At 37.5% G+C, this 25,126-nt stretch overlaps 1 protein-coding gene and 2 long non-coding RNA genes across 3 annotated transcripts in view; all 3 read right to left on the bottom strand.

Moving 5' to 3' along the window:
* Positions 1-102: 102 nt before the first annotated feature.
* Positions 103-4,027, bottom strand: LOC149843804 (uncharacterized). Its single transcript, XR_016430915.1, has 4 exons — positions 1,151-4,027; positions 957-1,058; positions 735-870; positions 103-497 (listed from the first exon to the last, which is right to left on the bottom strand). It is a non-coding gene; the product is annotated as an uncharacterized LOC149843804 (long non-coding RNA).
* A 118-nt stretch (positions 4,028-4,145) lies between these two features.
* LOC149843803 (uncharacterized) lies at positions 4,146-10,348 on the bottom strand. Its single transcript, XR_016430916.1, has 4 exons — positions 10,117-10,348; positions 9,706-9,798; positions 8,216-8,281; positions 4,146-4,403 (listed from the first exon to the last, which is right to left on the bottom strand). It is a non-coding gene; the product is annotated as an uncharacterized LOC149843803 (long non-coding RNA).
* A 5,274-nt stretch (positions 10,349-15,622) lies between these two features.
* LOC149843802 (clathrin heavy chain 2-like) overlaps positions 15,623-25,126 on the bottom strand; it is a 52,821-nt gene continuing 43,317 nt past the window's right edge. The window contains exons 13-29 of the mRNA XM_090000066.1: positions 24,836-24,952; positions 24,657-24,716; positions 24,327-24,413; positions 23,289-23,372; positions 23,074-23,208; positions 22,689-22,751; positions 22,512-22,616; positions 22,320-22,432; positions 21,922-22,174; positions 20,617-20,753; positions 20,218-20,496; positions 19,134-20,136; positions 18,510-18,995; positions 17,763-17,933; positions 17,495-17,680; positions 16,786-17,109; positions 15,623-16,354 (exon numbers count right to left, since the gene is read on the bottom strand). Coding sequence (XP_089856192.1) covers positions 16,184-16,354; positions 16,786-17,109; positions 17,495-17,680; positions 17,763-17,933; positions 18,510-18,995; positions 19,134-20,136; positions 20,218-20,496; positions 20,617-20,753; positions 21,922-22,174; positions 22,320-22,432; positions 22,512-22,616; positions 22,689-22,751; positions 23,074-23,208; positions 23,289-23,372; positions 24,327-24,413; positions 24,657-24,716; positions 24,836-24,952 — 3,774 coding nt within the window. The 3' untranslated portion in view covers positions 15,623-16,183. The remainder of the gene's footprint in view (positions 16,355-16,785; positions 17,110-17,494; positions 17,681-17,762; positions 17,934-18,509; positions 18,996-19,133; positions 20,137-20,217; positions 20,497-20,616; positions 20,754-21,921; positions 22,175-22,319; positions 22,433-22,511; positions 22,617-22,688; positions 22,752-23,073; positions 23,209-23,288; positions 23,373-24,326; positions 24,414-24,656; positions 24,717-24,835; positions 24,953-25,126) is intronic.

The following is a 25,126-nucleotide window of genomic DNA, read 5'->3' as shown; positions in this document are numbered from 1 at the left end:
CAACAGTCCATAATGCACCAAAATATTACAATTGAAAAAACTTCGTTTTTATAATGAAATTGCTCAATCCAATAACAAACCATGCTGAACACATCCATGGGATCAGAATACAAAGCTCACACCCATAACTTTTTGCTAGAGTACATTGCAAATGAGTACCAATTGTAATACTACACATTTTTTGAGAGTCAAAATATTTTTCATTCTTTTTGCTTCCCTCCCACCAGTGTCATTTATCAGAGACGGACAAAAAAAAAAAGAAAATGAAGAAAGCAGAAAGTCTTACAAGACAAAGTTTGACATTGTCTAAATGCAAAACAAATTCAACAAGTAGGGGAATGGACAGCCAAGACGCCACTATGGATCTAGTTGCCACAAGCAACATCTTCATAGCACTCATACAATATGTCCATACAGGAGTAGTAAGATGCACTGTATGCAGCTTCAATTTCTTTTTTGCTTTTATCGCTAAGAGAATTGTATATAGCCAGCATACCCTGCTCCACAAAAAAATATTCATCAAAAGTTCAAAACTAAATCCACAACATCATGGTGCATCAAAACAAGCACAGAACATTCGAGTTGGATTAGTGGCATATAAAATTCAGCATTGAATCTGGATTGTGCCGTTTGAGCCATCAAGCTGACGCATGCAATTAAAGTTCCAGTTAAAACATGACACGACAGTTCAGATCAAAGAGAAGGGCAAGGTATAATTCAGAGGTTAGACATACCTTTGTTGATATAGTCTTTGATTTTATTCCGGTGATGCCCTTAACTGTGTTCTTGTAAGCCAGCTCTTCATCCATTCTATTCTCAGTGTATCTTCTAAACAATGACTCAAAAATACCGTGAACAGCTCCAAGATTCCTACAACGAATAACTGTTAGATGGTAAAGAACCTAAAGGTCCTAAACTGGCAGAAAAGTGAGTCTAAGAATAAAAACCATAATTACCTCACGTTTGTATTCTTGCTCCAAAGTAGTGGCAAAAGTAAATGGTGATCCAAGCGCTAGTGAGCATCCTAATGCAACATCTGTTGCTCTTCCATCAGCATCCTGAAAAATTAACAGAAAATGTAACAAAATTGCTACTTATAGCTCAAGTGCAAGCACATAACCAATTTGTACGTGTCTGGAGAGAGAGAGACCTGATGAACTGCAAAACTAGAATTGATTCCAGCACCATTTATCTCCTTTCCCTGAACATATAGCCTCCTCACAGAAGGACCCATCCCCTTAGGGCATACAACAACCACACTAATGTTCTTTGGCAAATCCGGTCCCAGAGACTGTAAATGTCCAAGTAGGAAACCATGTGAAAGCCCAAGAATTTGGCTTCATATGAGAGTATTTTCTCATAATTGTCTGACTGCAACATAAAGCATCTATGAAGCCTCATCAATCCACATACTTTAGCATGTAAAGACCAAGATTCAAAATGAACATGTGCTAGAGGGGGGCTTGAATGGGTATCCAGTTGGGGTGTATGTGACTGTTGTAATGAATTGGATGCCCAAATCAAATTCATGGCTGAGGTGCACCCAGCAGTTTCTGTAAGTAAAAACTGAACTTGAGATGAGATGGTTTGCCGGTCCTTAAGTAAATAAAAACTACCTGAAAAGCCCCATCTTATGAAGATGGCTAAATTATTATACAAAGGAAAATTTCCCATGCTCAGTAACCAGAACATATAAAAGGTTGGATGCAATAGCTGGACCAGAAGAGTCGCACAATGTATAACAGAGGGATCTTTCAGAATCCATAAGTGGCTGTCTGCATGAATGTGAGCATGTGCACATGAGGCTTCTGCAAAAGCTGCACTGAGAAGTCAAATTCCTTTTGTATGATCAACTAACCTGAGCTGCATCAGAGATCAATAGCAATAAGAGATCACAGACTGATACAGTTTCCCAAATATCACCAAGGGTTCCATTTTCTTCCGTAAACCCAGCAGCATGGGCTTCAGCAAAAAACCGAGACCCTTTCTGTAGCCCAATCAGCATTATTGATAAAAATGAAGAGACTCGGCTAAAATGTACAACTGAGAACAAACATAACAAAATGCCTGAATCCAAAAACACTGCAAACTCGCTGAAAACACCAACATTTATAGTTAACTCATTAGCATATGTACAAGAGCATGACACTTGTTGTGATAATACATGAGCATATATACAATTTGATCAAACTACATCAAGAGTGTCTCTTGAAGGAGGACCAGAGCACAGACATTTTACCAAGAACAATCATAAAAATCAGATTTAGTTTGTACCAAAATGAAGACCAAAGTCACCTAGATGCAATCAAAATCAAACACCAAAACACATTCAAAGCATTCAACAATAGAACTTGCAGTAAAAGTTGTAGCTCATAATAACTTTTCACATGTATGCGAACAAAGTGAGCTATGTCACAAGAACACAGCAAAAAAGAGACGTGACACATCATTTCTGTTTATTTTCCATTAAGAATAGTATAATGAGCATACAGCACGGAGGTAAGTTGGAGGAAGCAAGTAATCACCCACACTAATTAGCACAACCTTGTCTGTTGGAGAGAGAAAGTGATTTTTTTCAGAACAGGAAAAACATGATAATGATATGGAAGAGACACCAGTCCAGTCCTTGAACGGTTTAAATCAAGATCCATCAATTAAATATACAAGCTATGACACAGGTAAGGTTTAAGACCCAGTAACCTTACTAGGATCATAGTCACAGATATAGACGATATTTTGAAACTATAGCGATAATATAGCTTCACAAAACGATATTAAAGGAAAAATATCACAATATTTTGAAAATATCAGAATTTATATGTCACAATATTATGAGTTACCTTTTACTTTTTTACTTCTTTTCTATATCTTAACTATATTTTCCTTCTTTCTTTTATATTTTTTACTTATTTCTTTTATTATAGGTGTATTTTATTATCTAAACATCTATGGTACTTGGTCACTACATTTTTCCCTCTGTACCCGTGTTGACATGCGGGTCCCCGTGTCGACAAGTGTCGACGCATTGACACACCATTTTACCCTTCGGACATACAAGTTTGCATTCAATTTATAATTATATTTTCAGTTTATATATTTTCAGCATATAATATATATTTTAGATATAGCATATATATTTAGATTATATTCAGTTTGTTTTGAATTTATTTTGTATTTATTTGATATTTAATATATATATATATATAGTCATGTCCCCATACCCCACATTTTTTGGAATTGATGTGTCGTACCCGTACCCAAGTAACATAGTTAAAATGCTATCATTCTACTTATTTCTACTATTTTTATATTTTATATTTTTCGAAGCACCGAGATTTTCCCGAAATTTATCAATTAAACCTATATTATCACGAGAAATCTTCCTTTGCTGAGATATAGCCAAGACCGATATTTATGACTATGACTAGGATTAGGAAGACGTGATCAGGGCTATAGAAGTTGCACGGACTCGAATACCTGATGTTAAGCAGCTCAGCTACTGGCTCACTATGTTGATGCCACAGGTCTTTAATAAATTCTGCAATCAATGAATGGACACTTGCCTAAATTCTACACTCTTTGGGTCTTAGTTTTTCTGATTGTCCACATAATTCAGAACTCAAAGTTCAGTCGGTAACTCATTCATCATGAAAGATGTAACTAGGGATGGCAGTGGACTGGGGGAAAACGGGGCCCCACCCCGCATCGCCGCGTTTGGACCAGGGATGGAGGACATGAAACGGGGATGGAGGCAGGGATGCAGGTTAAAATCAAAACCCGTGTGAGGATGGAGGCGGGGATGAACTTACGCTTTCCTCCGCCCTGCCCCGTCCCGTCCCGTCCCGTTAGTAAAGTAACTAAATACCTTTAGGGCTAAGTCACAGGGATTCGGCCAACCGGGTGCCGCACCCACGTCGACACGACACGACGCGGGTGCGTGTGCGGCACCCAGTGCGGTCAACGGACCCTGGGTATGGTCAACACACCCAAGGTCATTTTTTGTCCAAATTTAAGACTGAAAAAAAAATGCTCGATGTTTTATTGCTTGAGAGGAGGAGGATTAGGGCAAAATACATTTGCCCTAATCCTCCTCAGCCTCCCTCCTGAAGTCGACGTCGACATCGCCTCCAACGCCTTCGCCGACGGTCTCTGACTCCTTCTGACCGCTCCTCCTCACTTATCAGGTATGTCTCTCTCTCCCACTCACACTCACTCTCTCTCTCTCTCTCAGTCTCACGAGCTCTCCATCACTCTCAGTCTCTCTTCTCTCACTCTCAGTCAGTCTCTCTCTCACTCTCAGTCTCACTCTCAATCACTTAGAATGCACCTCCAATAAGTTCTCTCACGACCATGATGTCAACTCCCTCTGCTATCTCTCTCTTCAATGTGGAAGAGTCGGCTAGCTGAAAAAGCAAAAGAAAAAAAAAACATTAAGCAGCATTCATAAAAGAGATCAAAACGTATCTCATATTTATATCTTACCAACCTAAATAAGCTAACATATCAAAGTCATTAATTATCAATAATAAAAAAGCTTTGTTGAATCAGATAATAAAACATTTAATTCGTTTGTCTTAAAGAGATAATAGATATTATAGAATTTCTATTTTTCTGCAAGTCAAGCCTGAATCAAGTTTTCCTTTGATTGGAAAGAGGGAAATAGTTTATTGGGCTTCAACATATATCAGGAGTTAAAATGACCATAAGATTTTCAAACACTGTGACTCAAGCATGCTGATGTGGCTCAAAACAAGATCTACAATTGTGCCACCATCACTCTCTGATGGAAGGAGACTATGAAGTAAAAAGAATGATACAATCATGTGGAGTACATAGTCTATCCATGTTACCCAATGAAGATATTATGTAAATGCTCTTGGATATATAAATATACATATAAAACATGTATATGCAATAAAAAGTCAAGGGTGTCATCATATAAGAATACACTCATGAATGACAAACCACCCCATCCCCTTTCGAAAAACCCAGTCTAAGAAGTGACACGCCTTTTAATGAGGATATATGATTCCTATTGAGACACATATCTAAAATTTTGTTTGTTCATTCTCTGTCATCTGAATGCAATATCGAAAGTTTGTTTATTATGAATATGCTTAGAAGATACTGTTTCATTCGATATTTTTATATTATTGTTGCAGTCTTGAATGTGGATTGAAAATTCAAAATGAATGTGAATTTGTCCAACTGATTCACATTTTTTGATATTAGAATGAGTTTTGACTATTTTTTGTGTGTTTTTAGGATAAAAATGACAAATAAAGGGAAAGGACTTGCGTTATCCTCGTCCCTACATGTGAGTTTTGTTGCTAGTGTTGTTGATAGTTGTAGTCTGATTGATTTTGTTGGGTCTTACGCAAGAGTTAAGGCTCATTTGTTGAAGATACCAGGATATGGCATTTTAAGATGCAGAAAAATTGATGAGGCAATGCGAAGACAATATAAGAAGAGAAAGACAATAAGTGATTCTTATGTAATTAGTGTGTCATTTGAAAGCCACCAAGAAGATGCTCAAAAAAAAAAGTCAATGTAGGATGTAAAGAAACAGGAATGATAGAAGCACCATTCGATACATATGGAAAGGAGGAGATGAATAGAAAAGTAGAGAGTTATTTTTATTCTAGTTCACTCCCATTTAATGCAGCTAGAAATTCTTATTGGAAGGATTTAGTAACTTCTTTGGCAAATTGTAATTTGAGTGGCTATGTACCTCTAAGCTCAGAAAAACTATGAACCACACTTCTTGCAGAAGAAAGGGCAAACGTGGAGAGATTGCTAGAGATTAAAAAATATTCATGGTAGCAAAATGAAGTTTCTATTGTTTCTGATGAGTGGACAAATATTCAAAGGCATCCACTAATCAATTTTATTGCTTCTTCGCTTAGTGGCCCAGTATTCTTGAAAGCAGTTGATGCATCTGGAGAATATAAAAATGTAAAGTATTTGAAATGGTTGTTTATAGAAGTCATAAAAGAAGTGGGTGATCAGAAAATAGTACAAATCATTACAGACAATGCTTCAGTTTGTAAAAGTGCAGCATTGAGTTTGAAGAGTAAGTACCCTCGTAGTTTTTGGACTCCCTGTGTAGCACACAACTTAAATCTGACCCTCAAGAGCATCTGCAACCCCAAAAAAGAAGAAAATTCACCAGCATATGATTTATGTTCATGGATTGAAGATTTAGAAAGAAATGTCAAAAGCATTAGAAATTTTGTTATTAACCACCATCATGTTAATGCCATATTTAATAGGCATTCTAACCTGAAATTGTTGAAGGTCGTTGAAACATGTTTTGCGCTCATCATTGTGATGGTGAAGAGGATTAAAAAAATGAAGAATGCTTTGGTAAGAATGGTGACTGATGAGGATTGGACATTCTATCGTGTTGATGATGATGTCAAGGCTTAAAAAATTAAGAAATTCATTGTTGATGATGAGTTTTGGGACAAAGTGGTATACTGCATTCAATTTACGCAACCTATTTGGGAAATGTTGAGAGAAGTTGATAAGGATGAGCTCATGCTTCACAAAGTTTATGAAATGTGGGATAATATGATTGAAAAAATACAAGTTGTAGTTTTCAAGCATGAAGAAAAAAATCCTGCATTGGATTATTCAAATTTTTTTAACCATATTCATTCAATTTTAGTCAGATGAGATAAGAGCAACACTCATTTGCATTGCATGGCACATTCTCTTAATCCAAAATATTATGCAAAAAAGTGGCAGGAAGGTGATATTGGTCATGTCCCTCCAAATTTAGACCCAAATCTATCAAGACATAGAAATATGTATATGACAAGACTTTTTCCAGAAGCACATATTCTAAATCAAGTCACACAAGAGTTTGAAAAATTTGCATCTTCGAGATTATATGAACAAGCATTACTCGCGAGAGAGAATGATAATATAGATCCTATCACATGGTGGTCAACATTTGGATCAGAAACACCTCTTCTCCAATGTCTTGCATTAAGATTGCTATCTCAGCCTGCTAGTTCATCTTGTTGTGAAAGAAATTGAAGCACATATTCTCAAATCCACAACATGAAGAGAAACAAACTCACTAGCAACCGTGCAGAGGATTTAGTATATGTTCATTCAAATCTTCGACTATTTTCGTGAACCAATGATGAATATAAGTACTAATTTGCTCTCTTAATTATTTGATTATTTCTTAGTTTTTCATTTAAATATACTTGTATTGTATTTAACATTTTCAAATTGGGTTTATAATGCAAACAAGGAACATCAAAATTTTGGGACGTAAACCCAGAATAGTGTAACTTAGAGAGAGAGAGAGCATGATTTCAACATGACAAACATGGATTTATCTGAGCCCAATCTTCCTTCTTATGATGCATTTGATGATGAAGCAGAAAATTATTAAGATCCATTACTTCATCGTCATATACATTGTAGGATATACTTTTGGTATATAATTTAGTTCTTTTCTGCTTTACTTATTTGATTGATATTTAGGTTGATTTAATTGTGGTGTTAGTTTTTGTGACGTAGAATAGAATTGTAGATTGTTAATTTGATATATTGCATGCATGATGAATGATATTATGACAATGTTAACTGTTAAAACATCAAAATTATATAGATAATATATATATATATAATTTTTTACATTTTTTCCCAGCCGCACCCCCGCACCCAAGGTTTTTTAAAGTGTCGCATCCCCGCACTTGCACCCGCACCCATGTGACAAAGCTTTAGGGATGGTAGTGGACCAGGAAGAAATAGGGCCCCGCCTCACCCCATTTGGACCAGAGATGGAGGCGTCGATGGAGGTTAAAATCAAAACCCGTGCAGAGATGAAGGAGGGGATGGAGGGCAGGATTTTGAGACGGGGCAGGGGTGGAGACCTTGTCCCCGCCTCCGCCCTGCTCCACCGCCATCCCTAGATGTAACAAAATTTTGCCGACAAAAACAAGTCTGTATTCCATAAACTTTACTACAAGTTTCTAGAGACTCCTGATAAAAGACCGCAACAAGATATTATATATCATATAAGTTCAACATACATGAAAAGAATTACACCATCACCTAACAAAAAAGCAATCTCCAAGAATCTTACGGAGGTTATTCCCCCCCCCCCCCCCCCGATTGCCTATTGAGAAAAAAAACAATCTCCAGGTGATATAAGCAAGTAATAACAGATTCTTCCAAGAATAGAAAATTTTACCTTGACCACAATATCTGAATTTGCCACAGCAAGTGAATCCCTTAAATTTTGAACTTGAGCAGGACCCTGTGAAAAATCAATGACAATAACAATAAAGCAAGATGACATCACATTATATGTCCAAATGGAGGCATAATATTAAAAGATTTAAAAGTCACAAAGATGAAAATCATATATAAGCAGAAAGATACACGACATCAGAGTTAAAGAACATTTACAGATTGAATTGGCAAAAGAAAATTCAAACAATAGTCTTAGACAGCACTAAATGACAACACTAAATCTCCAAATATAGGAACTGAGAAAAAGAAAAACGTGAAAGTGAAGAGGCATAAATGTAACAGTATTTGGAGGCAGGCATGTAAGAGGTGGCTGATTGGTTAAAGAAAGAGAATTTCCAGAACCAATCAACTGGAGCACATGCCTGTACTATGATACTATACAAAAAATGTTAATTTTGGGCATGTGACCACTGGCATCCTGCAGAGAACCCACAGGAATTTCAGAGCTAGGCGTTTACAACTCTTCCCTTTGCTACAAGCCCATTAGAGTAATTTTTCATCAGGAAAGATGCAACACAAGAAAATGAAATGTTAAAGCTTGAGATTAGACATACCAAAAATTTCAAAAACAGAAAGAAGCCAAAGGTGTGTCATTCATTTGTATTCATAAACCAATATTAAAGACGGGACAAGCAAATAAACCCCAATGTTACAATTCCATGGTGCAACTGAGAAGTTGGTCGACATATTCAAAACCTCATGTATTAAAACTAAAAGGAAAGGGAAGAAGAGACATAAATGCAACAGTATTTGGCGGCAGGCATGTAAGAGGTGGCTCATTGGTGAAAGAGAGAATTTCTAACACCAATCAACTAGAGTAATAGCCCGTAATATGATACTGTACAAAAAAATGTTAATTTAGGGCATGCAGCCACCAGGCATCCTGCAGAGAACCCACGGGCATTTCAGAGCTAGACGTTTACAACTCTTCCCTTTGCTACAAGCCCATTAGAGTCGAATTTTTCATCAGGAAAGATGCAATAAAAGAAAATGAAATGTTAAAGCTTGAGACCAAACATACCAAAAACTTCAAAAGTAGAAAGCAGCCAAAGGTGGGGCATTCATTTGTATTAATTTTCCAACATTAAAAACAGGACAAGCAAATAAACCCCAATTCTCATTTTACAATTCAATGGCCAACACATTCGAAACCTCATGTATCAAAACTAAAGGGAAACTTTCCTAATCACCATGCTGATTATCACTGAATAAGGAACCCAAAAATTAAAAATCATGCTGCACCTTTGTAAATTGAACATCAAGATTCAAGCCACGAGACCCTGCTATTAAGGTACAATCGTGATATCCTATCCTAATTCACATTTTGATAAAGCCATGTTAGTGCCTAGCGTTTCCATTCTATAGCTGAGTTCCAATGGAAAAAACAAAACAAAAAAGTTCACAATAGTAGCACCAAGATTAGAATACCTAAGAACCCCATCCAATTACTCCGATCTGCTTAATTCCCTTGAAAGCGTCCGGCATCAGCTTAAAAAGATCCCTCCCACCTTTCACAATGTACTGGAGAGAGAGAGAGAGAGATTAATTAAACCCTCGAGAAAAAGGAAACAAGAGCGCAATCTTGACTACGAGAAATAAGAAAATGGGGCCAACCCACATTCAGGGATCCATCAAACAGAAACCCAAAATCATAAAAAGAAAGGAAAAGAAAAATCAGACACCAACATCAGTTAAAACGCTGAGAAATCAGATATCAACCAAACAAAGCTCAAATTCTACAGAATGAAGCAAGAAAACGAACACAACCAACATCAAGAAATTGATCGCAGAAGAGAATCCCAACACGAAAACCGTCAAAAAATATCTCAATAGACCAACCTCATCCTGGCCGGCGAGGGTGTTCATCTGCTTCTTGAAGACAGAAGTCTCGAAATCGAGAACTTTCTCATGTTTCACGGCAGGCATGGACACCATCTGAGCTCCATGAGATCCTCTTCCCGCTTGGATCTTCTGCACCCACGGTTGAGCACGGAGGAGCTGCGTCTGGTGGGAGAGAGATGCAGAGGATGAGTGACAAACCGATTTCAGAGATGGGTTCAGCACCATGGATCCTCCATCAGGAAGAAGAGAACATGTAGAGGAAGAAGGGGAAGAAGAAGGAATGAGGGTGGAGGCGGAGAAGGAGGCCGCCCCCATGGCTACTGCGCACGCAATGGAGAAAATTAGGGGAAATGGTTCGAGTTCTTATAAAGACTCTCTTGGCAGTGGATCGGGGCAGACGCCGGGGACACTCTCGCCCCGTCTTAAAATTCTGCCCTTCATCCCTGCTGGTTTTGATTTTAATTCATTCCTGTTTCATGTCATTCAAACGGGGCGAGGCGGACTCTCGTTTCTCTTGAATCCAGTACCATCCCTAAAGGCATTTTAGTTATTTTATGAGCGAGTCGGATGAGAGAAAAGGCCCCACCTTCATCCCTCACGGGTTTTGATTTTAACCTTCATCCCAATCTCCATCTTCGGTCCAAGCAGGACGAGTCAGGGGGAGGCCCATTTTCCCTCGGTCCACTGCCATCCTTATCTCTCTCTCATACATATATTTTATATTAGTTTGAGAAATATTTTTTATTAAAAAACAGTCTGGGATATATTCAAATTAATGCTGAATTTTTATTATTAATTAAAAAATAAATGAATTATTTAACATTTTACAAATTACACTTAAATTAAAAGGTGTTGAACTCATCCTACCGGGTTTGCAGGTGCCTTTAACTGGTGAGGTTCATAAAGGACCTTGGGGTTTACCTTAGGGGCCAGGCCCATTAAGTGTCTCGGTTCTCTGTGAAGGTTCTTTATCGTAAAAAAATACTTAAATTTAATTATAGTTAATAAAAAATCACAGTTAAAATGGGACCTTCAAAAATATATGAACTACTTTTCACTCTTTTTCTCCAAAGTGCCATCACTTTTTGCATAAGTTGAACCAATATATTGTGACATGTGGAGTATGCTGATTCAAAAATGAATAAATTTTAAGGATAATACAAAAGCAATAAAAAAATTTATAAAAAATAATATCAAATCAAAATTCACCTTTTTCATGAGCCTTCTATCCCAGGCTGGTATATAAGACCAAGATAATGCTCTAATTGCTGGAGGGTAAAAATGTAATATTCTTCAACTAACCCAACATTGGTTACTTGGCCCTTCATCATTAGCCGATGAACAATTCTTTAATGGACTACCACCCCCACCGAGGAAGATGCAGCAGATGAAGCAATCTGTGAAGCTTAAGCAAACACTACAATTAATTTAAGAAGCTTTGTTTTTTTATCTACATAAATAAAACTTTGGCATCTTTTTTAAAATTCCAAACGTGGGGTGCAACTTTTTAAGTCATTTATGTTTAAATGTTTGCCTTGATTTTGGGTGTCTGCCCTTTTGCGTTCCTTGTACCGGAGGAGCTAATAAAAGAGTTAATTGTCGATTTTTGTCTGAAAAGGAGCATGATCAGACTGCTAGTGGTTATCATTAGGGCCTGTTTGGAATCTAGGCGCTGGGATGGGTATTTATGCATTTGGTGTTCTCAAGGCAAAATCTTGGTCAAATGCCCATGGTGTTTTTTTTTTTTGAATCTCGGCGCTATGATGGGCATTTTAAGGATGGATTTGGCAGATATCACCTCTTAGAGGCAGCTACCACTTCCTCAAATGCATAAACTCCATAAACGCCCATCCCAGCTACCAATCCCAAACAGTCTCTTAGGGTTTCTAACTGTGGTTCTTGGGTCATGCCGTGCTACTATTGCCTCAAATGAAATTGATTTTTGTTTTTGGACAATCCAAGGAAAAAAACCTCATCACCGACCACATAGTAGCTGAACTCTTAATGGTAAAACTCTTGAGGTCCTCCCTTCCCATTGGAAAGTACACCCAGCCTCAACCTTGCGGCAAGGGATGTCACCCATGGCTTTCGAACTTGTAACCTCTTGTCAATTTGGTGACATTCGCAAATCAAACTTACCAATTCATCTGCGGGTGAATGAAAAGAAAAAAGAAAAATTATTTTTTGACCAGGTGGTGAGATTGAAAAATAATTTGAGCCAGATTTCCTGCCACCTTAAAGCTCCGTTTGAAAGCCTGTAGTTGAGGTTGCTAGTCAAAATCCATTTGGAAGAGAAGAAAACAAGGATTTGAGGACCAAACTTCATCTCCTCAATCCAACTGCCACCGTTGGGGAGAAATAATTTGCACTTATCATCCCCCCCAAACCCCCAAACAACCATTTCAGCTATCATATTGTCTTCTAAAACAACCCTCTCTCCTCATCATCAAGCCTTATCTCAACTACATGGAATTAGCTTTACAAGTCCTTACAATCCTTCATATCATCTCTAACAGCCTCATTTCAAGTTTTTAGGCCTTGTTTCGAAGAGATAGCCGGAGTGGAAAGTGAAGAATACCCAGCGCAAAAGTCATTTGGGATGGATGCAGTTGTAGGAAATGATAGAAGTGGGTGGTATTTAGGCCCTACTTGGAATTTGTAGCTGGGTTGGGCGTTTATGAAAATTATGCAGTTGAAGAAGTGGCAGCTGTCAAATCTATTATTTAGTGTAAATATAATGGAGAAGGGCCATCACTACCCATCCCAAATGCATAAACGCCCATCCCAGCTACCAAATTCCAAACTAGACCACCAAAGTAGTTTGACCCAGATTTTACCTCGAGACCCAAATGCATAAACGCTCATCCCAGCTACCAGATTCCAAACAGGGCCTTAACATCTCTAGTTCCACATTTTACTTACTACCTAGATGAGGTGGTAGTTGCCAAATACAACACCAGTTCCCACACAGGTGCCTACTCAGACGACCTTAAAAATGCTCTTCTAATAATTAATTTAAGATTTTCAGCTGATTTTCAAACAGCTGCACAAGTGATAAATCCCCAGCTCAACCATTCCGCTTATCCCAAACAACCATGTGAATTGGATAAAACCACAAATTTTGAGGATTCATTAGCTGCATCCTTAACTACCACTACTAGCGGTTTCCATGAAGGGGCCTTAGTGACCTTTTGTATCTAATTTTTTTTTTATTTGTATCATCATATCTGACTGGTTTATTATGGCCAAGGTGGGCAAGGGACCACCCTGACTTGAAATACTCCCCCAAAGGGTATCGGCTCAAGGTGAGCAGTGCTCACCCTGACCTGGAGCACACATTAAAAGTTTCCTAGGTTAGGGTGGGCGCCACCCAGGCACAAACAAAGGCCAGAGCACAGATATGTGACCCCCCCCCCCCCCCCCCCAAACCCCACCTCTCTCTCTTTCTGCCCTCCCGACCTTGACCCCACCTCTCTCTCCAAACACCACCAGACAAGAGGACGGATCCGGCTATTCACCATTCAGAGGCACCATTGCACAAGTCCTCTATCTCTCTAAATTTTTGCTCAGGCCAGGGCCTGTGTGCGTGGCTGCACCCGACCGTCTGCCATCTGATGGTCTCTTGAGCAAGGTGGACATCCAAACTTCTTCTTCTTGTGACTTTTTTAGGGTTAGGGTTTTTCATGATTTTTTGGTTTTTTCAATTAGCATATGAAAATAATAATGGTGTTTGTTAGGACTTAGCATTTAGGTTATAAATTTATTGTTTCTAAAATAGTTGCATATCAATAATTATGTTCTAAAACTTTTGTATATATTTTTTTCAATTAGCATTTAAGTTTTTTTAATAAAATAGATGTTTATTAGTTATTTTTGCATTTTTTTCGATCAACATTAGACATGATTCCACATGCTTGATATTAGTTAGAATTTTGAGGGTTTTGTTATTTTTTTGTTTCAATTAGCCTACGCATGAAACTATGAATGATATTTATTAAGATTGAGGGTTTTTATTTATTTTTTTGAATAGCATGAATAATTAATTAGGTTTTAGTTTTTTTTAATTAACATATACCTGTAAAAATGGTAACTTTTTAAGATTAAAATTTTTTATTTAGTTTTTATTTTTTAAATAACATGAACCATGAATATTTCATTAGATTTTAGGGTTTTTGTGCTCTTTTTTCAATTAGCATTTAGGTACCTCTAAAAAAATTTAACATTTAGTTATTTCTGTATTGTTTCATTTCAATCAACATTAAACTTGATTCAATGTGTTTGGTTTTAGCTATAAACTTAGAATTTTAGGAGTTTGGTTTTTTTTTAATTATTACGTATATGAATGATATTTGTTAAGATTTAGGTTTTATATTTATTTATTTTTTAACTGCATGAATATTTAGTTAGGTTTTAGGTTTTTTTGTGTTTTTTTTTCAATTAGCATTTAAGTGTTTGGTTTTGATTTTTTAAATGAAATGAGTATTTAATTAGATATTTTTTGCGTTTTCATTTTTTATCAACATTAAGCATGATTCTACATGGTTAATTTTAAGTTTTTTTTTATTAGCATATACATGTGAATGTTGTTTATTTAAAAGTTTATTTTTTATTAGATTTTTAAATAACATAAATCATGAATATTTCATTAGGTTTTAGGGGTTTTATATTTATTTTTTTCAATTAGCATTTAGGTATTTCTTTGTTTTTTCTTGTCAATCAACATTAAACTTGATTCCATATGATTGATTTTAATTTTAAGATTTTTTTAATTATTATATATATGAATGATGTTTGTTAAGATTTGTTTTATATTTATTTATTTAAATAATATGAATATTTAATTAGATTTTAAGTTTTTTCATTTTTTTTTCTTTTTTACTAAGCATTTGTACCCACCCTATTCTTGATTCCTGGCTCGTCCACTGGTTTAAGCGCTACAGTCATCCACTCTACCACTCTCTCTCTCTCAGCCTGTTTGCAACGTTTTAAGGCAAATGTAACATACCTCATGTTTGTTGCATTCTTATTTCTTGGGTGATTACCTCATCTTGGTGACAATTTATTGTCATATTCCCTGTTTTTAGAGTACCGTCTTTGTGAAAATCCTGCGCTAGATTGTGCTTTTGGGGCATCTTGCTTTGACGACCCTGGTTTTTTTTTTGGACAGGAAAAAATCTTCCTGCCTTTTGCAGCCCATGTTTGTTGCCTACTTGCATTCTGCTTTTGGGTAAGAGGGGGCTCCGGTTGTCTGGTAGGAGCAGTGACCAACGACACACAAACCCTCTCAGCTGAAAAAAAACACAGAAATGCACGAGAAACACATCAAAAATGTGTTTTTCATACAAACAAGTTTCTCCTCTACATTGGGAAACTCATGTTTGGAAAGCATGTTCCTCATGAGTTTCCCACACAAGCTTCCGAATTTCACATTCTGGAAACAGATTTCCCACATGCAAGTAGATTTTGCTGTAACCCTGTCCTACTAAAATATTCAATGCATGGCTTTTGAAATAAAACACTTGAATTAAACAAGGACCATGTCAACCCATCCCTGGAAGCTCAACAGAGCTCTGTATCAAGGATATGGTTTATCATTTTCCTCCGCAAGAGTTCTGGTTTCAAATTAGAAACATATCCACATAGTATCTGTAGCTGATTTAAGAATAATCTGGCATGATGCACATTTGGAATGAACATGAATTATACAAAGACTCTCAGTAGGAGAAAAAGAATCCAACCTCATCGCCATGTCAAAATATAAGGGGGGAAAAGCTGAACAAAATCAGTTTCTGGAAAGCAAAAATGCTAAAGTGGGTGCGAGAAGAGACCTATCAACTTTCTCTACACAAACTCAAAAGAATTACAAATCAGGATGTAATGACTACACAGGCATATACCACGCCATGAACCATGCAGAAAAGGAAATTGATTAAGGAAACATAGTGGCAACTAACTTGCCGCCACCTAAAAATGAAATTCCACTTTACCGGCCTTTTCCACCATATAAACATCTCCGCAAAGCTAGGGAGCTTCTTCCAAATCTTGCACAAAACATTCTCTATCATCAATACCCACCCATGGGTGGCATTCCGAATGCTGGCATGGGTGGCATTCCCATTCCCATTCCCATTCCCATTGGCGGCGGCTGAAATCCTGCTCCCATTCCACCCATAGGACCCATACCACCCATAGGTGGTGCAGGCAATGCAAGTGGGAGAAGCTGAGCATACATGTTCTGCATAGTAACAACATTACTTACCAAGTTATTTAACATTAAAAAAGGCAAAAACTGAAAATTTGCCTCCAAAAAGCACCATCACTAACGTCAAAATGATGGGATAGTAAAAAACTGACTATTTTGGTCCCTACATGATGAATCCGAGCCTACTTTTCTCAGCTCCTTGGTCAAGGTCGGAGTAGCTGGGCAAACTTTAACTGGACTCGGAGGCAACATCCAAGTTCAGAACCAAGTTGATATTGTAAACCTTAGGTTTGGCAGAAACAATGTCGAGGCAACCAAAGGAATAGCAATACAAAAGAATGCAAAATGGTCTCTTCAAAAACCAAAAAAAAAAAAAAAGATTGCAAAATAGGAGCCCCCAACACATGGCACAGACATACAATGCACATGGACCAGTGACATAAATGAAGTTATTGATTGCGTACCTGTTGGGCTACAAAGTCTTTCTCCTCTTTTTCTTTACTTTTCACTTCTTGCACTGCATCCAGCTTGTCCTTCACTAGTTCATCTACCTTGCTGGTGTACTCACGGATGAACTGCAGGTTGGAAGACAGCATAAATGATTGTCCCAATGAAATTATGAAAACGTAATTAACATAACCTCGAAAAGAATGAGAAATGCTCACCTGCAGGAGATATGGGAAGGTGAAATCGATCATGTTATTCATCCAGGCAAGCTCAAGAGCAACGTCAGGCCGAATCGAGTCATAACATATAAACAAGCATGCTGCAAAGCATTCCTTCTTTCCCTGCAGATAAAATATTTATGTGAGGTCTTCATGAAAAATCCGATGATAATGACATGGGAAAACAACACATCTCTAGAGCAACTAGGTGGCAGATATTATAACCAAGAAAGGTTGCTTATGTGAATTGGGAAGGTCTTCATGTAATTTCCAAATTTAAAAGGACAAGAAAGAAAACATGAACAAAACATTATCAAATCACAAGTATAAAAGGATCCTCGAATTGGTCAATAAAAAAGTTTAAAAAGGGGTCCAAGGAAGGTTGACCTGTTATATGAATATTCAGGTCTATGCATCTAAGTTGCAGGTCAAATAGGCAATCTTTTTCCTACCAAAAACAAGAATAACAGCTTTACATGTCAATAAACAAACTCTAATCGGAATATACCTTCTCAATGAAGTAAACCAGCAACTCTTCAGCCAACTCACGGTTCCCGGACTGAGAACATGTTTCCATGGCATCCTTGTAAAGGTTGTCTTTCTTAGATAGTGCAACTGATTGCTGCCATCTACCAGCCTTCTTATATATGTAAGCTGCAATTCTCCTCATCTCAAGAAGCTCATGTTTCTCAACCTGTTAATGAAGAGGTTGGATGACTAACAGCATACACACAGAAATAAATTAAAAGGCAGTGAAAAAGAAAGATATAGTTAACCTTCTGTGCGAGGCCAATTTGATCAAAGTTATCATGCATGTCAATTGATTCGTGTAGCCTGTCATAATCCTCCTCTTCAACATAAATTTCATTGAGAGCTTCATTTACAGCAGCAACATTGTTGCTTTGTACGGCAACCATGTATGGTTTAACAAGATGCAAGTTTCCTGCCTGTAATTACCACCAAAAGAACACAAATCAACAGGCACCAAAAAAATCTCAGAACCAAGTCTAGATTGACAGCATAGAAGGGATGCATTCCATGCCATGTGCGTAAATCATTTTGAGTGTTTGAAAAGTAAAATGAGTTTAGAGACTCAAAAGGAACTGAACCAAACAATTAAGAACTCATCAAGACTAATTTGATGGTCAAATCTACTCAAAATTCAACCAGACAGTAGGACCTCATCCCTGAGGCAACTCGAGACTTCCAATATAAATCCAGTCTTGGACCCAAAACACTGCCAGTCATCACATTTGACCAATTGATAAAGATGAAAGCAAGTGAATTTGAGGATTTTTAAATATCTCAACAAGTCATTGAATTCATCCAAAGCAAAGCTTTGAGAGACAAATATCTAAACTATAGTTGGAACCAAAAAAACTAGCCAGTCAGCTCAAGTACTTGGCACCCGTTTGGAAATCTGAGAGTCCAATACCGACTCAGGACACCTCCCACAGGTCAAACCATCAAATTGTTACTTATTTTTCATTCCTAAACAGAAAAGAGAAAATTGAATGCAATACCTTTCGCATTATATCAACAACACGTGTGTGATCCACCTTAAGAGCAAGGACATGAAGAAGATCATTGATCAGGTCAGGATGCTCTTGCAAGTAAAAGTGCACTGCTTTGTAGTACAGCTCCACATTAGCCACTTTGACAGCCACATCTTTGAATTGCATGTGATCCCACGCATCAGGAGAATGATTCATAATAGTTGTGGCAGCATTGTCAAACTCATCATACTGAATATACAAGTAAGTGAGCTCTTTCCAGTGCTGCTGCTCGTCACATACTCGGATAAGCTTTGGAATGTTAAGCCTTGTGGAGAACAACTTGATATGTTCCATAAGTTTGCCTGGACGATATCTTGCATACAAGATACCCAATTCGGTGAAAATCCCCATATGTGCCCGCTCCAAACCAAGACCGCTTTCCATAAGGCTGATGAGCTCATCAAAGCACCCTCTGTTCTGATAGTAGCCACTAACTTCTTCCAAGTCATCCACCTAAGTTTGTCCATGTGACAGATAACATAGTGTTATAAATTATTATGAACATCAGCAACAAGCGTAAAAACTGCAACAACAAAGCATACACAAGATATAGATAGTCTATACAAAGGAAAGAGAGCCTTGCTCAATGACCTGCACTATAATGTTGAGACCACATATTTGGGCCAGGCGGAACTCCTCAGCATCAACACAAGCAAAGCAAACTTCCTTCCAAGTCTTTGAACTGTTAGCTTTACGAGCTGCATCAACAGCACCTTGGAACTGTCTCAATTTCACAAGGGTACTGGCAAGTTTGGACCAGTTTGAGATAAATGAGAATATGATCTTAGCAGCTTCATATAAAGCTTCATCATAGAGACGATCCCCCACAGTTTGAAGATTAGCAACATTTGGTGAAAGAATAAATTCTTCAATCTCTCCCAGCCTGTCAATCTTTGCATAAGCATATATGAGCTCACCATCCACCTTGGGCTCTTTGGTCTTCTGCCTAACCATGATAAGGTACTTGACCAGATCATGGTAGGCATTCACATCTTCTGCTGCCCTAATTACATCCAGAAATTCAGTAGCATCATCAGCGCGGATAAATGACTCAATGGCATCGCTTACAAGCCCTTCTCTGAGTTGAGCTTTAGCCACTTGGCTCCAAACAGCATCCTCTTCAACACGGAAAGCAAACTCAACAGCACGATCTATGCTTCGGATATTATCCAGCAGCACATTCACTGCCTGTACATTCAGGTTGAACTTCTTAAATATAGCAAAGGCTTCTTCGTACAATTCTGCTTCAACAGCAATTTCACCAACAGCAGGGCCATCAAAATTATCTAGCCGGTTAACATAGTCCATGACTCGGGACTTGTCAGCCCTAATAGCTGTAAGGATCAGCAAGTTCTGCAGGTTGGAGTTTCCACTGAATGCAGAATTCTGGAGAACAATCTTCTCAAGAAGCTCAATGAGCTCATGAGGAAGGTCAGCAGTCATAAATGCTTTTACTGCTGCAGATACTTGCTCTGGGCTCTTGCTCTCAGGTAAAGCAGTTGACACCACTTGATCAATAAGCTGGCGCCTGTACTCATTATCAGGGTTAAGAACCTTGTCCCATAGCTCTTGTTCCATCCTCTCAACAACATACCTAGGTTACAGACACAAATGTTAGCAGAAATATAAGAAGTGCACAATGAAATTGTAAAAACAATAAGATGCAGCTACATACCTTGCCTGCAGCTTGAAAAGAGAATTTTTGTTTGTGACATTGATAAGCTCATCATCACATAGACCACGCCTATAAGCAACAACAGCAAGAGTAGGATCCCTTTTCTCACAATATTTACCAACCACCCGTGAATCATAGTAAGGATTAGTGGTGAGGAAGTGCTCTGGATTGTTGTTACTGTCAATAATGATCTTTCCAAGAGCATTATGCACATGAACATCCTGGCTTCCTTCATTCACTAGATGCTCTAAGAACTGTGAAAGCAAACGGAGACGATTCCTACAATTGCAAAAAATAAAGAGAAAAGGGGAAAAGAAGTCAGTGATATGGTTGTAAACAAATATATTGTGAATCCAAAAAGAATATAGTCGCTCAAAGCTGTAGCATTAAGAAAGTCACCTCTTCTCACACTCATCCACAAGTGGTTCAACAGGAAGAAGAGAACGAACGGAAAGAATAAGGCCTTTGATAAAATCCTCAGGACATTCGTCATCTAAAAGCTGGCCAACCACTAAAGGAGCATTGCTGGGATTCACCTGCAAAACAAAAGCAATAATTACTAGAACACCATACAAAAAATTAATATACCATGGTAATTCAAATAAATAGCTAGCAAAATGCTAACTGAAGCAGAAGCTATCAAGCACAACAGTAAGGGCCCAGATAAATAAGCATTGGTGCTTGCACTCACCTGCAAATCAGCTCATCTATTAGCAGATCGAGCTTAACAAATAGGTTTATAAACTAAGTCTGATCCTAGCTCCCAGACAGGATAAGAAAATAAGCTGGGTTGTTACAAGTTATAAAAAACATTATGTTAAGGATTTTTTTACCAGGCAAAGGCAGAGAGAGAGAGGGAAAAAAAGAGAATCAGTGCCCTCCAACTTGTTTTTACTCTTCCCCTACAATTTGCATCATTTCCCAAAACCAGTTCAAAGAACCCAGTCATGGGAAAAGATACAAGGATACAAGGGCACATGATGCAGGTTCAACGCGCAAGTTCAAAAGAAATTTAAAAAATGGAACATGAGAATACATAATTTTTAATGTTTTAATCAATAAAAATTATTTTTTATACCTCAATATTTAAAATGTTTATAAGTACTTTTTTATTGAAATATTTATCAGAAGTAATAACAAATATTAAACATATTAAAATAATGCTCATACGAATCTGTTGAACCCATCTGTTTGCTTGTCTCATGAGGGACACTGTGCCAAACAGTTCAATGCACAGGTCATGGGGGATGGACCAGTTCTCATGCTTGGTGGCACGGTGTCAAACACAATATGGTACCATGAGGTGGTAGTCTGGTAGACTTGATGAGTGTATTTTTGTGTATGGTTGTCTGTGTCTTCCTTTTATTTCCAGTTTATTGCCACTTGAAACACAATAGCCTACAGTTCAATGCAGTCAGCAGAACCTGAGCATCCAAAAATGAGCCAGGCCCAGAACATCTAGACCACCTACCCAGCCAAAAAAGAGTAGAACATAATAAGCAATCAGTTGAAGTTAGTGAAAGGTGATCCCCACAGGAAAAATAACAAGGTGAAAAAATAAAGCGAAATTACTACTAAAACTCTACTACCAACTAAAAAAATATTAAAATCAACAAACATTCTCTCTTTCACCGTGAATAAAAGAAACAAGGAGCAAATAGAACAAAAGATGGAGAAGATAACAAAGTGCTTTGAGATTTTTACTTTCTGTACATAGCCTTCAATATACCGCAGCATGTTGTTGGAGTACAAGTAATGAGTAAGATCAGGTACAAAACCAAACCGATCACAGACATTTATAAGTGGGCGCGCATCTGGGAGTTTAGCTTCCATTAAAAAGTTCTTCGTCTTCTCAGGATCATAGAAATTAGATTCCCTTGTCACACGCTCTACCTCCTTAATTTGACCTGTCTTAGCTGCTGCTTCTATGTACTTGAAATGTATAACAGGATCCTCACTACATGATGCCACCAAGAAACTTTTCAGAAAAGAACAAAGACATGCACAAAAAGATGATAAAAATGCCTAAATTATATTTCATAAAACAGAAAGACGAGTATTTCCTAGGAAAAAGCAGTGGTAAAGCATAACAATATAGATACCTGGAACTCAAATATGAGCCAAGGAAAAAGTAAAGCCCTTCATAGGATTTGAACTGCTCAAAGAGCTTAATGCATGCATCCACCCCTAGTTGTTCTGAGTATTCTTTTGCTGTCTACAGAAATAGTTGACACAATAAGCAACAATAGATTTTTATAGGACAAATCGATTGAACGTGACGGAAGTGCATTTACCTGAACAATTATCTGAAGATTGCCCCTGAGGTTAACCAGTAGGAGGTCTTTCATGCATTCTAATGCCCACTCTTGAGACAGTGTCCCAAAAAACTCTACCAATGACTACAAAAGAAACAAAATATTACAAAATATTACAGAAGAGTTTCCACTTTTAGGAAAAAAAAAGATACAAACCTGAGGCTCAATAGCATGTGTGTTCACAATTACACGTTTAATATCAAGCAGATCGGTATAGTGCTGCACAGAAGACAAACTAAAATCACCACAAACAGTACATACTCAAAGCATGGAGGTTCCAGAGAATTTTCATGCAATAATTCATTGCACTGTACAATTATCAGCCGCTATTCACAGCACTGCTCTATAGCACCATTTGATCCCACTGAATCAGCTCAGGCTTAAGTTTTGCGCAAGTACAAGAAGACTCCGGTCAAATTGTCAATCAGTGTCTCTTTACCACACTTCTTACTTGAATGCCTTGAGAATGTGAACAGATCTTGCAAAATCAAATTACCCCATCTCAAAATGCCATCAACTAAAGAATAGGACAGATTCTTACCTGGAGGGCTCGCATATAAAGGCCAGCTTTTTCACATAATTGTGCTATCCGAGGACGATCATAGTGACTGAACATCCCATTCGCTAAGATGGCATCAGCCACGTTTGGAAAGGTCACCAGATTGATCTCCAAAACCTGAAATTTAAATCAATCGTAGTGGGCAATAGAAACAAAATGAAGACATGCAATCTGAATAGGCCCACTGAGAATGTTGCCTTTGTCTGAAGATAGGCATGTTCAGGCAAATTCGGCTTCAACACATCCAACAAAAATGCTGTTGCTTCTCGTATCATATTCCTCTGCAAGAGAACTAACTCACTTTCAGGAAAACAACTGAAAGGTGTACCAATATCTAAAATGAAAAGTAAAGATGAGCTCATGAGGGGAAACATAAGAAGCAAACGATGTGAACCCAGAAAAAGCCACGAAGCTAGATATGACAGCAACGAAAGCAATGGAAGAACAATGCATAGAACAGGTAATAATTACTTCAGTGCAATTACTGCCTCAAGCGAAAATTCAACCCAAGGCCTTGCCACTTTGGGTCCAAATAAAATGCATCAACATGCAATATTAGTGCACACTCTCCAATCTTGTTGGTTAATGATGCATATAACTAACTGAATTTTTGTTGAGCTGTGCAGCTCTTTCATTAGACTATTATTATCAATAGATCTCCAGGACATTATATTAAGAAAACACGTAGATATTATCAGTAATTCAAGAATCTCCAAATATAAATGCAGAATCATTAACAAATCGTGCTCAAAACCCTGTAATGTGGGCTAGCGTATATCAAAGAGGTTGAGCTCACTATCAAGTTATTCAGTCCTTTTTTGTTTATCAGTTCAAATAAGAAAAATACAATTCAAACCCCAAACAACTAAAATTTTCTGAAAGAAAAAGATTGTAAAACATTTCCTGAATCTGCCAGTGGTTTGGGAAAACCAAGTTAAATGTGATGGACCATTTCCAGAGAGTTTTCAACTCAGAAATGGTGAAGACAACCAAAGTGTTTTCCCAAAATGTAAGCTAATATTGCCAAAGAAAATATAAACAAAACAAAGAAAACAACAAAAAGAAAGAGAATGTGCAACATAAAACACCAAAAATTATACAAAAGCAATCATGAAATGTTGGCCACTCCACTCAAAGCACTCGATCTCAAAACCAAAATTTTAACCAACAGCAACACTCCGTGTGTGTGTTTGTGCAAGCACACGTGTGAGTAGAGAGAGAAAGATTCAACAAACCTGTAAGAAAAGGTCAGTAATTATGTTATAATCAACTGGACAACCTCCCTCCATTTGAGACATCATTAGTGCAAAATTGACAGCACCCTGCAGTCCAAGATAGCCACGAATTTGAGGCAAATAAGGTGATAAAAAACAAATATAAATAAAAAAAGCTAACTTCACCAACATCATTTCCAATATAAGCATGTAGTTAGCTTTTCACAGGTACCCGAAATGTTGAAGAAAATGACCACATAAGCAGTTAAAACAGAAATTAAGTAGTTCATAATGAGTTTCCCAAACAAAATTTCCTTTTACTAAACAACAGACAAAGCGAAAAGAATATACCTGAGGGTCCGATCTCAAAATAGTTTGTAGAAGGAAGAGATAGTCAGGGGTATAACCAACCTGGACCACGAAAAGATATCTAGTAAAAAATTAGATCAATCAAAAAGAAGAGTTTTCCCTGGGATAAAGGAATGAAGGGCATAAAAGCAAAAGGCAACAAAATAGCAAGAGACACTTACTTGTTTGGAATAAATAAGTATTTTATCAAATTCTCTTCGCTCAGCAAAAGCAGCAACCACTTTGGGGGTGGCCCTCGCCTTAATGTATATTTTCAGTGCAAGATCATTGTCCACAGTCTAATTGAGGGGGGGGGGGGGGGGGGAGTAAAGATGTATATCAACATTGTAAGAAATGTAAACTTTAATCAAGGAAGATTACTTAGATATGATGCTCAAAACTGATTGAACCCCATGCTTGTCAAGGAAAGAAAAATAGGACAAACTAGGCACACTTATAATTTCCATAAAGCA

This window comes from Nuphar pumila, chromosome 3, assembly GCF_984573655.1.
Source record: "Nuphar pumila chromosome 3, dmNupPumi1.hap1.1, whole genome shotgun sequence".
Lineage (NCBI taxonomy): Eukaryota > Viridiplantae > Streptophyta > Magnoliopsida > Nymphaeales > Nymphaeaceae > Nuphar > Nuphar pumila.
Note: the sequence above shows the minus strand (reverse complement) of the source record. Positions and strands in the feature narration are given on the sequence as shown.